Source organism: Montipora capricornis, chromosome 3 (assembly GCF_036669925.1).
Source record: "Montipora capricornis isolate CH-2021 chromosome 3, ASM3666992v2, whole genome shotgun sequence".
NCBI lineage: Eukaryota > Metazoa > Cnidaria > Anthozoa > Scleractinia > Acroporidae > Montipora > Montipora capricornis.
In genome coordinates, this window is record NC_090885.1 from 14016361 (window position 1) to 14030679 (window position 14319).

The following is a 14319-nucleotide window of genomic DNA, read 5'->3' on the forward strand; positions in this document are numbered from 1 at the left end:
TTTACTGGATTTAAAGCGATGTTCGCACGAAAATTAATTTGACCTACTACCCTCATTCTGAAGCAACAATTTTTTTTGAAATTTGGTCACCGTAGCGAGGGTAGACAGGCTTATTAGCATTAAAACAGAAGAATGTTTCATCTGGTTGTCATTATGAAAGACGTCTATGGATACGCTACAGTCAGGTGTGACACTTCATGACAACTACACAACATATAAGTTGGCGAGGTGAAGATGCTGTGTGTGTATAAAATGTCACCCTTGACGGTCATTAATAACTAACCAATCTCGAACGAGTGCCGAGGCTTAAATAGTGCAAATTAGTACTTAACACTATGCGTTTACAAGTGAAACCGATTTCGCGTAAGGGCTGCCTTAGATTAGATTTGACACCATGTTTTTTGTGCTCTCTAGACAAGAGAGCTTGGGCTACCTGTGAAAGTATTTGTGTAATTTTCGCACTGTGTTATGTTAAGGACGGTGCCTACTAATTCAAAGGTATTTTTGTGCGGTTTACTGAATATGCGGAAAAAGCAGATCTTAACAAGCATTATTGAAATCCAAAAAGAAAATTGGGGGTAGCCACGCATTTTTCGAAGATAATTAATCAACAATATTTGTAACAAGCTATTAAATACAAAGCAATGTATGGCGTTCTTTGCCAAATTGAAGCTTAATTATCTCTGAAAAATGCATGGATACCACCAATTTTCTTTTTGGATACCAAGAGCACTTCCTAAGTTCTGCTTTCTCCGCATAAATTTGAACCGTGCAAAAATATCCCTGTATTAATAAGCACCGCCAATAGGAAATCCGAAGACAAATTGAAAAATGTAAAGGAGGTCGCCATTTATGAAAGCCGTCTATCGGCTATCACAACCTTTTAGTTTTTCATGCTGGTCTCTTACCGCTGACCATTCTCCCGGAACGTTATCCGGTGGACAATCAATTTTGTTGCAGTCTTTTGTAACAGGTTCGGATGGTTTCGTCCCTGTGCACATCGAGTCAGGCATAGTTTCAAAGTGCTCTCTAGTCACTTGTTGACGACACAAGATCTGGCGAGTTTGAACTCCTTTGCCACAAGTCCTGGAACATGGGCTCCAGTCCGAGATGTACCATCTGAAACCACAAATAACAGCGTTTGATGTTTCAAAAGATTTGCTGAAAGAAACGTATGCAATTAAATACATTTTTCCGGTTCTTTAAGTCTCTAAGAGAATAACGTATCCTACACACGCAAATCATCCATCAGTTAAAACTTAGTGCATATAGTTTCGTAGAGTTTTATCTTTATTTTTTCGTCTTCTTGTTCTGTGTTCCACGTCGTTGAATCTCGGAATAGACTGTGCTACAAATCACGTGTTTGGTTTCGGGCTTGTTCGCCATTTTGGAAGCAAATGCTTGAGCTGAAGGTTGCAAGTCGCAAGTTGCAGGTCGGAGGTTGCATGTTGCAGATCAGAATTCCACTTAAAATTTTCCGGAAATATAACAGTTGAAGATATGTAGTGAAAAGTTATTTTTTGAGGTTTCTTTAGCTTTTGCACGTCTCTTCTTGACAAGATTATTTAACCTCTTTTATTCATTTAGATCATTGTTTTATACTCTTTTACGTTATTCCATCGTGCTTAAGATATCCTCTGTACGTGATCCATGGGTGCCTTTGTCTTTTTTTCCTTCTTGGGCAAGATGGTACCGCGCACCGGTGGCCCAGTTGGGCTGCCATGCGGGAGGTCGTGAGTTCGACTCCGGCCGGACCAACACTCAGGATCCTAAGAAGAAAGTGCTGCCATTGTAATTGCACCCGCAAATGGTTAGACTTTGAAGTCTTCTCGGATAAGGACTATAAACTGTAGGCCCGGTCTCACAAATACTTTCCATGTTTATAAGTTCTATGTGGGACGTTAAAGAACCCACGCACTATCCGAGAAGAGAAGAGAAGAGAAGGGGATGAAGTTCCCGGTGTTGTGGCTGTCCTCTGTGAGTGTGTTCTGCCCAGAAAAAGTGGGCGGCATGGCGTAATGTCTCTGAAAAGGCTTGTGGTGTATGAGGTTCACCTAACAAAAAAACAGCCATAAGTCAAAACTCCCGTTTTGTTTCAGCCTTTACACCTGGTGTCTCTCTCCTATATTATTTCGTGACTATATATTCAGAAGGCTCCGTGCCTGTTACAAACTTCAATGTTGCATTCCTGGCGAATTCCTTTAATTTTCAAAAAGGCTATCTCTTAGTTTTCATGGACTTCAGCTCGATGTCAACATTTGCAAAAGCTGAGTTGTGGTCAGAGTTTATATCAGCGCCTGCGTAGGTTTTATAATTTTTAATAATGAACTTTTGCGGAACCTGTTTCTGACTAGAATGTAGCATATCTGGTTTTGTCTCATATCACCAGGGCGTTTCCATGTGTATCTGTATCTTGCACCGTGCTCAAAGACAGTATTCATGATACAAAGGTTATGTTCTTCGCAGAAGTGAACGAGCCTTGTAGCTCTTCATTGCTCTTTATAAGGGCGTAACTTCAAGTAATTGAAGAGTATTTCTCTGGTCCAATCTTCGCAATGAAATCCTCCTCACAATCATGAGACCCTCAGTGGCCTTGACTTCCTTTAAAGTTGAGTTGACATCTTCCCCCGTTCCTACATCTTCGTCAGAATAATCTGTGGTGGGTGCATAGACTTGTAGTAGTGCGATATTGAAAGGTTTGGCCTTTATCCTTAGCTAATTAGGAGGGCGCACCCTTCATTTACTGGAAAGTACCCCAATGCCTCTTTCAACATATTGTTCTTAATGAGAAACCCTACTCCTTGTTTAAATCTGTTTCCCTAGCATGAATGAATGTGGAATTGTCTCTCCTGATATATCCAACATCTGTCCATCTTGTTTCGGATATACCAATGCCGATCAGTTTTCAGACTTTCAGTCTCTTGACATAGGTTCACCATTTTACCTGCCAGGAGTAAAGTCCTAACATTCCATGTGGCAATTATAAGGTTCCTCAAACCATTTCAGGTAATGACCTCTTCTTTGGATTTGGGACATCTTCGTCACTATGTGGACCATACTTTCTTGCTTACGAAGCCCTTCCCCGTAATTTTGGAACACGATCATCTGCAGCGGTTCTAGAATCACTTGTATAGCTTTTTACTTTAACTTGTGTTTCATCATGGCATCTCTTTGGAATTATACGTGAATGAGGTCCAATCCCTTTAACGATGACTAGCCGATGCCTTCTTCAATGTTTAACATCGCCCTTTCTGTCAGTCTGACTGGGTCTGTCACATACATATTTGTGAAGCCTTTATGTCCATTGACCATAGTGGTTCTTCTGCAATTTCAACAGTTCCAAGTTTTGTGTACATTTAAATTTTAGGATAAACATTCCCACCCTCTGGCTTTGCTCTTGGGTTCGCTCACGTAGCTTGGCAGGGTCAGTCTACACCAGTTCCCGGGGGATGGTGACTGCGTACACTACAGTACACGCGGAGCCATACGTTAGGTAGGTGCAGGAGTGAGAACCAAATAGGATGCTGGCCAACCCTGAGGGTAGTGACTGATACCCAGGCGCAGTAGCAGCGGCCTCTCACCTTGAGGTACTATCGATCTCTCCCACCTGCACACCCCCACCCAGTAGTCACCCGTTCTGACCACTGAGTAAAATTAATTTGATCCAGGCACTTCCTAGTTCAATCTCTTGGGTGCGCTTGTTAATTAATGGCCAACTTGTCTGCTTCCGCCTAATTGCGATTCTTTGAAAAGAAGTTCTGTTCTGTTGTTTCATTGGCCCCGAAAAGCCCCTGTTGGGAGGGGTCAATTTTGTGTGTTCGAGTATGCATGCATTTTTACTGTCTTCCTGTCACTTATGTCCAGGATTAAAAGCGTTAGCAAACATTTGCTAGCAAATTTCTTTAGCAAAAGGAACAGGAAATTTATGTGCAACTTCCGTAAATATCGTTAACAAAAATCGCAAATATCGAAAGAATAACAAATTCAGCAAGGCAGAATGTTTGCGAAAGGAGCCCTAGTTTAGGAGCCGCAAATTTAGCAAATATCTTAAACAACGGTAACAAGGAATTTATGTGAAACTGCCAAAAATATCGTTAACAGTTCACAGGAACGGCGCCCTGAAGGAGCCGGAAAATTAGCAAATATATCAAAAGTAACAAGGACATTTACCTGCGACTGCCGTTAACATCGTTAACAGTAAATGCAAATATCGCAAGAATAAGCAAAATCCTTGTTACTTTTGCGATGTTTGCAGCTTTATTAGGGTCCCTCTTGGCCCTTGTCGCTTGGTCTTGTTTTTTCTTGCCAAATTTGTTGGTCTTGCGATATTTGCGATAATTGTAGAGCTATTTTCAAAGCGTGTAGTTTTGATAATTTTTTGCTATAATTATTGGAAACTTTTGCTAACACATTTTTGATAACGCTTTGAAATCCTGGACATATATCTACTTCCTGTCACTAAGTGTTCGTGATTCCCCAGAGATACTTGAAAGCCCCATATCTCCCTGCTAATCATTGAGTTGATGTAATAGGAATGTGACGTACGTACTGTTGACTACAGCGTTGTATGTTGCATACTCTCTGTGTGGCAGGTTTAATAGAATGCCCAGCACAAGCGGCATCATTTAGATATGACATGTCCTCTGCTGATATACATTCCACAGAACGCGTCTGAATACCTGTCAGTGGTAACGAAAAAACCATCGTATCCTTGTTAAAATTAAACACTTGGCGGCTGACAACAATCATTCACTTATATATACAAGGAGTAATCATTGATCATAAAGTGCATTCGTTGGGAGAACTTTGAAGGTTGGGACCACTAGAAGAGCCGAGATGCCATGAAGACGATGCATTTATGTAAAGAACGTCTCTCGGAAGCATTAAGATGTAAGGTTTATGGAATCTGGGTAAAAATGGAAGGTTTGAAGTAAAGCCGAGGTAACAACGCCACAAAAACTAAATTCGTGAAAATCTGGAATTTCTTGAAATTGTATGAGATGATTACTATGATGCCCGCTAGTTGGTGCAGACAATGACAAGGTGCGCGAACGTCATTTGCGCATATGACGTATCAAAAACGAGATACGCATGCACGTATGGCGTGACTTAAGATGGCGCTGAAAAAGTAGACGAACGAAAAAACGGAAACTAGCCAAAGCTCACCAAATGCACAGGATACCCAAGATATGGAAATTGCGTTCTCCTGATGTCGAACGTAGTTATAGACTCAAAAGAATATCGCATTTCTGATTGGTCGATGGCGAATGCTTACATAGGTTATAGAGTTCAATACGGACCGAAGTGGCTATGGAAACAAAGCGATGGAGTGATTTTGTTGAGTATATAATAAATAAATATAAACGTATGAACTTGCTCGTGCACCTTGTGATTAATGATCACGCGTGGTGTTTAGAAAGTTCCAGATCACTCGTGCCAATAAATCACCATTTTCTTTTTCATATGTTATAGTTCATCCAGATCTTGTACTCAAGATAATCCTGAGCCGTGTTTACACCAACCTCGTTCCCAACGACAATGGAGGCAGAGAAGAGAGACCCTGGGAACGAGGTTGTGTTTACACTCAACGTTGACTATTATCAACTGATGTATAATTCAGGCTATCATATCCCATTCAATTTCATTCAATTATGAGATTGACTCAACATGCTCCACTGTTTAATGTCAATTATATTAATCATTGTTAATGTTAATACAATGTCGACCCCAGAGCTCTTCTCTTTTGCGCATGACTGAGGGGAAGAAGAGCTCTGGGGAGCCCTGAAACAAAGTTTCTTCTCGTTGGTTTTCGTGAAGAAGAATGAAAAGCGTCGCTGATTGGTGCATTCATGTTAGCACGAGGAGTGGGCAGGCGCCGTAAGGTTCAAATAGCCAATTTTTGGCTATACAAACGCTACGGCGCATGTTCCCCTACAGAGTTTCCCAGAGCCTCGAGTCAGGCACAGACGAAAGATCCGAGGCTCTGGTGACGAGAATGAATGTTAATCATAAAATTCGAGTAGCCCACCTACTGCGCATGAGTGCGAGCAGCCGCTCCATTGAGATACGCTCCATTTGATAAAGATTAAAGGACGAACTCCATTGATAACAGGCACGTTAAGTCTGTAAGACACTGGCTGTCTCTTCACATATTCAAGGTACTGCGAAAAGAGGGGTCAAGGCATATTATGCAGAAAAAAAGAGGTTAATCTCAAAGCATGATAAAATCATTAACAGAACCGGGAAGACGTCACGTTCCCGGAAGGGCATGGAGCTCTCGGTGTTATGATCTGGCCTTGTAATGGGCACACTATGAATTGGAGCTTTTCAGACCCTCACTGCCTGGTATATAATGCACGGCGAAAGAATAACTGAACCATCAGAGTCCTAGGCAGGATTCGAAGCTCGTAGGTTCGCATCCTGCAATAGACTCTGATTTTTGAGTTGTCTTTTCGACCGTTGCCAGGTAACTTGTATTCTATCCTCATGGCCCCATTACACCTTTCCATTGTTTCAGGTACTCACAACCTGGGTCATGAAAGCCAAATAAACTAAACTAAACTGAACTGAACCAGCCTCATGATTTTAAATACATATCCTAGAAAATCTAATGGATCGAAGGCTGAGTGAACTTTTGAGCAAACGAACTGGGATTTGAAGCCGGGTCGCTGGGATGAAGTCCGCGAGCGATATAAAATACACTACGCGCACTCCCTATAAAAGTCATATTCAAATAACAGTAAAAATACTCACGTAAACATAAAGATGCTGATTTGTTGGCCCAGGGATGAAAACCTCGTCAGCGTCTTGATTCTTATTGTGTTTGTAATAGACAGTCGTGCCAGCAGCTTCCCTGCTCGTACTCCATGTTTTCATCACAGGATATACATTTTGATCTGCTTCATCTTTTACCCCTAGGGACATGCATTAATCAACGTAAAACCAACGAAGATTATCACGTATTATCTTCAGATGCTGCTGGTCTATTTGCATATTTCTGCGAGCCACTAGGCGAGAAGGGACATTAATCTTGTCAACCGCTTTATCTGTGGTGCTGGATACCGGCTAGATTTTCGATTTCCATTCAGGATTTTCTAAATGAGGGAGTGAACGAGTGGGTTTGCACTTGGCATAAGATACGGACGTTTTTCGGAAGGTTTTTGGATCACTATCTTGGATTATCGTCCGGATATTCTCGTTACCAAGCTGGTATAATTAAAATGAAACGTAGTTATCATTTAGTGCTATTTGCATTAGAAACCGCTTGAAATCAAATGTAATTTGGAATGGATGGATGGATTGATGGATTATAATTAATAGAAGTAAATTGACTTCTTGGACCAAAATGGAAAGTGTCATGCTCTCCTATTTGTTCAAGTTTAAGGACGTTCGCGCCAATTGTTTCTGCGCATCCTTACTGCGCACGCAAATGTACACTCCACATCATACACGAGCGCGCGCGCTAAGTAATAAAATGAGAAATGATAGGGCAAAAGGCCATTGCTATAGCTTTGCCTGGATTTAACGGTCTTGGACGTTCGGTGACCCCTATTTTTCTTTCCAGAAACGGATTTTATTTGCATTTCTCTCCACGTAGTCCAAAACCCAAAAATGAACAAAAAATCAATGTGGAAAGTTAAAAAATTTTCAAGATTTCTGCTCACGGGACATCAAATCCTGCCATCTTGCGGCTGCAAGGCGCGTGAAACTGTGGCCGCTAAATGCGAACTTGATCTTTAAGGAACCTCACCAGTTGACTAAATTCACTTAATAAGTCCACTTAAATAATATTTGGCACAGAAGATTTCACTTCAAAGATTTGATTGCAATATATTTGGGTTTACAGACAATGGCCTTATTCGCTGACGAAGCCCGATTTTGTCACATTTTGGGTGTTTTCCGGGCATGTTCTCTCCAAAACGAAGTCGGTGACCCCCCATTTTTTTTACATTTCTGACATAACTAACTCATCATCTTACAGTGGTAAAAGTTTCAGAAAAAAATCAATGTTAAAAAATTTTCGCGCGAACGTCCTTAAGGGAAAGAATATGTAATATCTTTTATTAAATGGGCAAATTGGCCCGAGATGAAAGGGAGAATTCTGATTGGTTCTCTTAGCGGTCCGAATTTTGCAATACGAACCGCTATGGTGTCCCGGTCAAGAGGCAGCGTATACAGAGGGTTGCCAAACTGTTCACAATTTCTCGACCATAAAAAGACAAAAGCGAGAAGAGTTTTTTTTTTAAATTTAGTCCTGCACTTTTTAGGCTTTCTTGCTCTATTTTACCATAAATAACTGATTCAAGGAATAAAACCCCAATATATTAAATTTAAAGCCCTATTGAATTAGTGTGTTCGGCTCTTGTGCTGGGAATATTGGTCTCGTTCCTTTTTGTCATGTTTAGGCCATCCCAATAAAATGTTTCGTTTCCCGTCTCTTGCGATGGTGGGTCGGTCGGTCGGTCGGGCAAAAAAACACTTGAAGGGGTCTGGGTTCCAGAGAAGGGCCGGGCTGCTAAGTCAGAAAATCAGATGGTAAAAGGATGTATAGAGACAAGGACATCACATCATACCAATTGTTAGTAATAAAACAAGATTACGATTCGTTTTTTCCCATTTCGAAAAAAAAAAAAAAGGGTCGGTCGGGCGATGGGAAGCGAAACATTTTATTGGGATGGCTTTACTTGCAAAAAGAGGAACTTGACCAATATTTTCCCAGTATGGACCTCACGCTAGTTCAATAACATCTATTGTTAGATATACGCGCATTGTCGTAACCTGTCCATTATTTCTAGGCCTTATTTCCAAAACGAAAGGTTAAAATTTTAAGTTACATCCTTTAAAATCCACCTCCATCGTTAGTTACACCTGCTAATTAAATCTTACCAAGAAAATTCCAGTCTTCGACAACTTCCTTTACTGTAACATTCGTTGCCCCAACAGGAACATCTAGAACTGTGCATGTTCCTCAAGGGGAAAATAAGAGACAAATGAAACAAAGTTGGAGATGCAGTCTTGTAAAATAAGTCTTGACAAATACCAGATCTGCGTGGCTGCTCGCCGCAGAACAGATCTGAAAAGATTAGGTCTTCAGTAGGTTATCAATGTGGCAACAAGGGTGGCACAGTTCGTTATTAGTGCCTGGGTCGTGGGAATTTAAGATGTAAAACAACGGAGGGTTACATTTTTGTACTTGTACATATTCATTTCCATAAATTCATTGCCTTAAATTCGCATGACTTGTTTCCGTCTGACCTTGTAGCTCAGTCGGTAAAGCAGCGGTCATCTGACTCGAAGGTTTTGGGCTCAATTCCCACCCTGGTCGAGTTTTTCTCTGTCCTTGTGTGGGCAGGATTCCATTAGTAGGGCTAACGCTCACGTGGTGTACATGGGTAAAAAATAACACTTCACATTACCCTTTAGAAAACAGTCCCAAGAAAATACGCGCGCTGATTGGTTAAAAATCGTGTTTCTATAACTCGATGGAGACACAGAACTAGCACGAGCTGTTGACGTACGGTGACAGTGCGAGCCAAGAGAATTTACATTTTGATAATTAGAGTTAACAAGTTGTTTTCCTTTTTCTCGTTGCGTTTTTTTCTAAAAGAAATAGAAAACATATACTCCGTGTTTCTATCGAGTTTTAGAAACATTCGTAAAAGTTTGGGAGAACTCAAAAAAGCTGTGGAAACACTCGCTTGCGGCTCGTGTTCCCACAGCATTTTTCGTTCTCCCAAACTTTCACTCTTGTTTCTGTAACTCGATAGAAACACTGTACATGTTTTCTATTTTTTAACTAATAGTTAATTCTGTAAATATAGTTGCTTTACTTTTTATTACTCTTTACTGTGATTTTTATAATTCATACACTTGACGTTTGCATTGATAACACGTCATTGGAGATTTTCTTCCCCTACACATATAACTTACGGTAAACTGAACAAGGCAAAACTGGTCTTTAATTCTTGAGTATACCTTGGCATGGATTTTGCACAGTTCCAGTGACCGTTTTACATGACTTGGCATCTCCGTTGCACACTTTACAGCGGTCTTTCTTTACACCAGACCCCAATATATCATTGCAAGAGACAGACTGCGAGAGGATAAGACGATAACACACCAAACAGAGTAAATGATAAAAGATCCTCAAAATTTGGTAAAAGATTGGAAGGAGATAACCCAATTAAGTGGTCACAATTAGAGCGGTTTTCAATTGAGTGTCGAAAGTAATTAGCGAATTGCACTGGTTTATGATTATTTCACACAGTGATTGGTTCAAAGTTCTCGCGCCATTTTTTTTAACCAATCACAAGTGAAACCAAAACCAATCGTGGCTTGCGCCTGCACATTTTCCCGCGCTTTGTGTCGGCTGCATGTAATTTCTTCGAGGTTTGATTGGTTTACAGGATTGTCTCCGTCCTTTTTGATTGGCCAAAGTAATTACTTTGGTTTTGGTTTTAAGACAATCGATTGAAACTCGCTCTAAATTAAGTATATGAATTCTCGCTTCCGTTGTGACGGTTGTGACTAAAATGGATCCGCCACAGTAATGTGGGACACTTCGTGACAAATACACACCGGGCCATTTTTGGGCCAAACAAGGACAGAAAAACCAGGTGTTCCATGCGCCCCGAATGTATCGTTTGTAATGTTAAGTAGCTATAGATGGCCGTCGAGGAGGACATTTTACATACAAGTAGGCAAAGCCTTTACACCTAGCCAGTCTGACACAATCTTATGTGTTTGCCATAAAGTGTCCTACGTGACTGTGGCGGATGCATTCTAGTCACAATCAATTTTGCATTCTAAGGCGTCTGTATTTTTAATGAATGAATACCTCTTAATAACTGGGTTCGAGGTCCTTACTGTAAGTTACGAACCGATTTTTTCCTGTTGATTTATGGCCCAAGCTCAAAGCGCGCGCGGGCCATATATCAACGGGAATAAACGAGGATCCGAAACTTGCTTATTTTTCTTTAATTCCGAACTGGCTTCCAACCATCATGAGTTTTAACTTTCTTCTACTAAGTACGTGGATGTCGCCCTTCACTGTAGAATGGCCTTGACCAAACACGCTGGTATTTTTTAACTCCGTACGATCACGAGCAAGCAGCAACGTATGGATTTCAATAAAGAACATTTTGTATACTACGATGAATTATAGAATCCACCAATTTTTACCAGAATACACTACGTTTAACCAGAATGCAGTGCATAAACCCAGAATGCACCGAGCCACGATCAACCCAAAATCTAAATAACGAGGCCTGTTTTCGATGACAAAGTTGAGTGGTGTTGTTTTGCCTTTTCATTTTGCGAAAAGCATGATGTTCACATTCGTTCCAGTAAGTGAAGGTTATGTGGATTTAAGTTCCCTCATTCACGTTGTTCTTGCAGACAATAGTCCATTTTACAGATGTGTGCTTAGTTACCTGGCCTACGAATGAAAGTGAGGCTGGAGTTGACCTTGTTTTTATAGAAATTTCACTGCTTTTAATAAGTTCTTGGGAAAACATTTTCTTATAAAAACGAGCGATAAAAAAATAAAAACGACGTTTTTTTGCGCTCCACGGTCATTTTCAAGTTCAAGTTCATAGAAAAAAAATCCGCATATATACAATTTCTGAAACAATAGAATGAAAGGTAAAAAGCTATATGCAACGTTGTATATTTCTTTAAGTGTGATCTGTGTGATGCAGTTTATGCCCGCTTTACAAGCCGACACCTACATAAACGGGTAGAGGAACATAAACGATCGGTAATCGGCAACCATGTAAGAAAACAACATGGAAACGAGGCAAGTGAAATCGCAAAGAACTTTAGGGTCCTGACTGAGGAAGTGCTCGAACAAGTTCGATTGTTTGATTTTTGAAATATTTTTTATTCGGGACCCTAAGTCAAAATTACAAACAGTGATATCATCCGCGCAAAGCTATTTGCTTATAACACTTCTAATAGTTTTCATTCTTTTCACCTCTTATTTACACTTCATTTTCGCATTCTGTTATTTTTATTGTTCGTATGTAAATACTTAGCTTTTTAGCTTTTTACCGTTTACTCCATTGTTTCAGAAATTGTATATATGCAGAATTTTTTTATCCAGGAACAGTGAACTTGAAAATGACCGTGGAGCGGTCGAAACGCCGTTCTTATTTTTTATCGATCGTTTTTATAACTCACTGCTTTCCTTATGTATATTCCTTAGTTACTAATTAGCTTGACAAAAATATCATTTACATAAGAAAAGGAGGGAGGTCTATATCATAACAAGGTCAACACCAGCCTCACTTTCATTCATAGGCCAGGTAACTAAGCACACAACTGTAAGGAGGTCTATTCTGATCTTCGTATTTCATTGTTTAGCGCTGTTACGCCTCCTTGGTCGAATTATAGAATCATAAGAAGAACTTTGATGAAATTGTCGTTACTCAAACCTGTAGAATGATTACAAAAACAACGATGAAACCGTGGCGCTTTATTTTCATATATAGAGCCGGTGTTTTCACTCACGTGATCAGTAGCCTTGTTTTCCACCGAAACAAGGGAAAACGTGTGCATGATAATAGAGCTCAATTCCCAGAGAATGAGTTGGATGCACCAACATGGCTGCCGTTCTAGTGTTTAGGTACACCAACTATTTTCAGGGAAACCCCTACAAAGTATATACCATTGGAAAGGTTATGAAATGTAGAGTTTAAGAAAAATAGTTTTGATGTCGCTGCTCTTTTCGTAAGGCGACAGAAGCCTGTATACTCCAAAATGATCTAATGACAATTGGTGGAATAGGCTATTTCGGAGTTCAGGTCTGCCTCCTGTTCAAAGAGAGTCTAAGTGCCAAGTTTTTCTTATGAAAATTAGTTTTCATTCATATGTAAAGTAGAAGTAATTACCATCACAAAAACCTTGCACTTAGACTCGCTTTAAAGAGGAGGCAGACACGAACTCGGAAATGGTCTATTAACAGAGTATCAAATGCGATCGCAGATGCAAAATAACTGTATAGTGGTTAACCACAAAGTAACAATCTCTACAAGTGTGTCAGCATTCTCCGCTATTCTAATTGGTTATCTTTAATTTTTGTAGAACCCTCAAGTTCCAGGATCGAACAATTCCAAAAAAATAATACGTCAGAGGCCGCCAAACAAAAAGAAGAAAAAGCAAGAATTCGCTGGCACTCTTTTGTTCCTTAGCATGCAGAGCATCGTCTGGCTAAATTTCATGAAGTTCTGTCAATCGCACATACCCTGCTACATACCTTCTTTGAAAGAGGAGGGATTTTCTAAAATATCGCACTCGAGTTTTGGCTGTCAAAGATGTATAAACGTGTCACGCGCGCGTCAACGCGAAAAGTCACCAGCCAATGAAGGAATACCGGTTGGCATACCATGAGATTCGTGGGAACTTGAGCGTAGGCCAGCAGAAGGGAGGCCTGTGGTGGCCAAAAAATGATCCCAGGGAAGTCACGTCACCATCTTTGAGGTTCGAATTAAATGTGTGCGCATTGGCGATACTTTCGTTCTCTCAACAAAGTAAAATTAGAGTCACTGACTTGAATGCACTGTTGCTGTGCTTATTAATGACAAATTCTGTCACTTTCAACGAAATGTACCGCAGCATTATAAGCCATTACATACACTAGTATACAATCTCGTCCTCACTCAGATGAGTTTGGAAACACGCTTCGTTGGGGAAACCAGAACCTCTGTCTAAAAATTTTCCACTTAAGAAATTTCCCATCAAGAGCGAACGCGTAAAAGAAATACCGTTTTGAAGCTGTTTTCAGTTGCCTCCTTAGCAAAAATTCCGATAACTATTACTGTAACTAATTGCAACAGAAGCACAGTGCACTAAAAATTAGAATTCATAGAAATTTTACATAATTTGATGAACGCATTGGAGATGCCTTCGCTCAAATCGAGGCTTGCTTTGGCTTTGCCGATCTAAGGAGCCAAGGTCGAAATAGTCGCGAAGTGATTACAATAACGCGAGTTTATATTTTGAGATGCCGTTCTCGTTACCGTCACCGTCGTCGTTGCTATGTAGGGAGCTTACGAAACGAGGACGACGACGGTTACGAGAACCTCATTTAAAAATACGAGTTCGCGTTATTCATATCACTACGAAACTATTTCATGTCGTTTCGCGTTAAAAATGTGTAGCAACTGTCTGGGAATTAACAAATGAATGAAGGGGGTAGTTTCTAAAGAAACTGAGGTGCTGCGTCGGTGGGGAAGTAGTATACAAAAAATTTGTTCTATCAACGGAGAGCGAAGGGCTAACGCTCGAAACGTCAGCTTTTAGAATCTCTCTGTACGGAGG

General features: G+C 40.4%; 1 protein-coding gene across 1 annotated transcript in view; it reads right to left on the reverse strand.

Annotated features, from left to right (window-relative positions):
- LOC138039878 (A disintegrin and metalloproteinase with thrombospondin motifs 6-like) overlaps window positions 1-14319 on the reverse strand; it is a 42895-nt gene that overhangs the window by 314 nt on the left and 28262 nt on the right. Inside the window, exons 15-20 of the mRNA XM_068885710.1 lie at window positions 9976-10093; window positions 8887-8967; window positions 6754-6914; window positions 6029-6161; window positions 4550-4679; window positions 909-1119 (exon numbers count right to left, since the gene is read on the reverse strand). Coding sequence (XP_068741811.1) covers window positions 909-1119; window positions 4550-4679; window positions 6029-6161; window positions 6754-6914; window positions 8887-8967; window positions 9976-10093 — 834 coding nt within the window. The remainder of the gene's footprint in view (window positions 1-908; window positions 1120-4549; window positions 4680-6028; window positions 6162-6753; window positions 6915-8886; window positions 8968-9975; window positions 10094-14319) is intronic.